The 2,500-nt window shown below is 38.1% G+C and overlaps 1 protein-coding gene across 1 annotated transcript in view; it reads right to left on the reverse strand.

The window, feature by feature from the left end:
* fras1 (Fraser extracellular matrix complex subunit 1) overlaps window positions 1-2,500 on the reverse strand; it is a gene marked incomplete at its 5' end in the record, with an annotated part of 148,441 nt that overhangs the window by 141,258 nt on the left and 4,683 nt on the right. The window contains 1 exon segment of the mRNA XM_084323142.1: window positions 67-204. Within this exon segment, the coding sequence (XP_084179268.1) occupies window positions 67-204 (138 nt within the window).

The raw sequence follows: 2,500 nt of genomic DNA on the forward strand, positions 1-2,500 counted from the left end.
AGGGTTATGGTTAGTTTAAGGTAACAGTGTGGTTATGGTTATGGTTAAGGTTAAGGTGTGTCTCACCGGTGAAGGAGTACTGGTACAGCTCCTGCAGGTGGGAGGGGGCCTGAGGAGGCCGGTACACCACCTTGTCTGCGTTGACGTCAGTTTGTGTGAAGTGGCTGACAGGCTTGTAGGGTTTGTCTCGATGCTCGATCGCACCTGGAACCACAGAGAACACCCCAAGTCACATCTCTCAAACATGTTTACATATTGAAAGTCTATTAAAATTTTTGTATTTGTTGCTCTCTATCAAAAGTATTTTAATCTACACAATAGACGTCTCAATGAGTGAATATAGTCGTTCTTATTTGATTTGATTTGAAATCTTTATTTCGAACATGCAATGAATACAAACAAACAATAACAAAAGCAAAACACAACTCAATCTACATGTTCGAAAAGGAGTAGGAAGAAGTATACACTTATTTAATCCTACCCCTTTTCCACTACTCAAATGAGTGTACTATTTTAAAACATAAAAAAAAAAAAAAAATATATATATATATTAAGGCTGTCAAATATATCGCGTTAATATCGCGTTAACTCCCGATTCTATTAATGCCACTAATTTTTTTAACTCAAGATTAACTAAAAAAAAAAAAAAAAAGAAAAATTTATACTAGACTTCACTCAGGTGTATTATTGATGCTCTCATTGATACTATGTTTGTTTCTGAAGTGTGTGTGTGTGTGTGTGTGTGTGTGTGTGTGTGTGTGTGTGTGTGTGTGTGTGTGTGTGTGTGTGTGTGTGTGTGTGTGTGTGTGTGTGTGTGTGTGTGTGAGATATAGAGAGAGAGGGGGGTGAGAGAGATGAGGAAGGGGCAAAAGAGAAAAAGAGTTGGGAGAGTGTGTGTGTGAGGGAGAGAGGGGGGTGTGTGATTAATCAGCCCTTGTGTGGGTGAATGTAACAAGTTCCTAACGTTTTATTTCCCCTATTATTTCATGCACACTTTATTCATTGTTTTAAATTATTATTTTCTTTTAAGTTATTTTGTGCATCACTCTGTTTTGAATTTGATGCAAATTTGCAATGCATGAGGGTCATCCTTTTGTGTTAAATGGCTGCACAAAGCAAGCATTTGTTGACTCGCATGTTGATAAGAGTATTAAAACTTGGAACTTTAAAAAAAACGGTTTAAGGTACAAAAAAAATTAAAAATAAAAATGCGATTAATTTGCGATTAATCGCGAGTTAACTCAAGTTTCAAGTTTCAAGTTTCTTTAATAGTTGTCATACAGAAGTACAGAATACTTTTGTACAAAATGCTTCTTACTGTTGCGCTCCAGAGACTGTGCATGACAAGATAAGTATGAAATAAAAACATAGTAAAAATTAGAAGAAAAAAAAAGAGGTCACAGTGTTCAGTTTAGACATATGTACAATGTTCGTAGACGTAGTTACCATACAATATACAATACTGTGCAGTGTACTAATATACAATACTATATAGTGCAAGGCATAAATGGACAAGGTGCAGTTTAGGTACAATTCACAGTAGGTGTACGAGTTGTAGTGCAAATCCTTTATCAATAAATATAAAGTGTAAGTGTGTTTGTGTGATCTAAAGTGTGGAGAGTGGGTGCTGCAGTGTGTTGTTTGTTTGAGTGAGTGTGTGTGTGCGTGTGGGTGTGTGTGCTGTGTGCATTTGATGGTTGTTGCATAGTGATTATTGTTCGTTTAGCGATTATTGTTCGTTTAGCAGCCTGATGGCCTGGGGATAGAAGCTCCTTCTGAGTCTTTCTGTGCTCGCCATAAGACTCCGGTATCGCTTGCCTGACGGCAGCAGTTCAAAGAGGCAGTTGTTCGGGTGGCTCGAGTCCTTGATAATTCTCTTAGCCTTCCCCTTGCACCGCTTGTTGTAAATGTTCTGGAGGGTGGGAAGCCCCCCTCTAATTGTGCGTTCGGCTGAACGTGTCACTCTTTGTAGTCTGCTACGGTCTTGTGCAGTGCTATTCCCAAACCAGGAGGTGATGTTGCCGGTCAGGATGCTCTCTATTGTACATGAGTAGAAGTTCCTAAGGATCTTCTGACTGACTTGGAACTTCCTTAGGCGCCTGAGGAAGTAGAGGCGTTGTCGTGCCTTCTTCACAACACTGTCAATGTGTGTGGTCCATGTCAAGTCCTCGGATATGTGGGCTCCGAGGTACTTGAAACTGTTCACTCTCTCAACTGGTGCCCCCGTCGATGCTGATGCTAACTATGGACAATCATGCGATTAATCGAGTTAAATATTTTAATCGTTTGACAGCACTAATATATATATATATATATATATATATATATATATATATATATATATATATATATATATATATGCAAAACTAAAAAACTAAAACTATATATGTAAAACATGAAAGAAATAAGTCCCTTCCTCATCCCTGTACCTTGTGAACATAATTTCCTTATACATCAGTTTGAATTGTCTCATGTTTGGACATTGCTTTAGCACCACATT

This window comes from Notolepis coatsorum (assembly GCF_963971535.1).
Source record: "Notolepis coatsorum genome assembly, chromosome: 10".
Classification (NCBI taxonomy): domain Eukaryota; kingdom Metazoa; phylum Chordata; class Actinopteri; order Aulopiformes; family Paralepididae; genus Notolepis; species Notolepis coatsorum.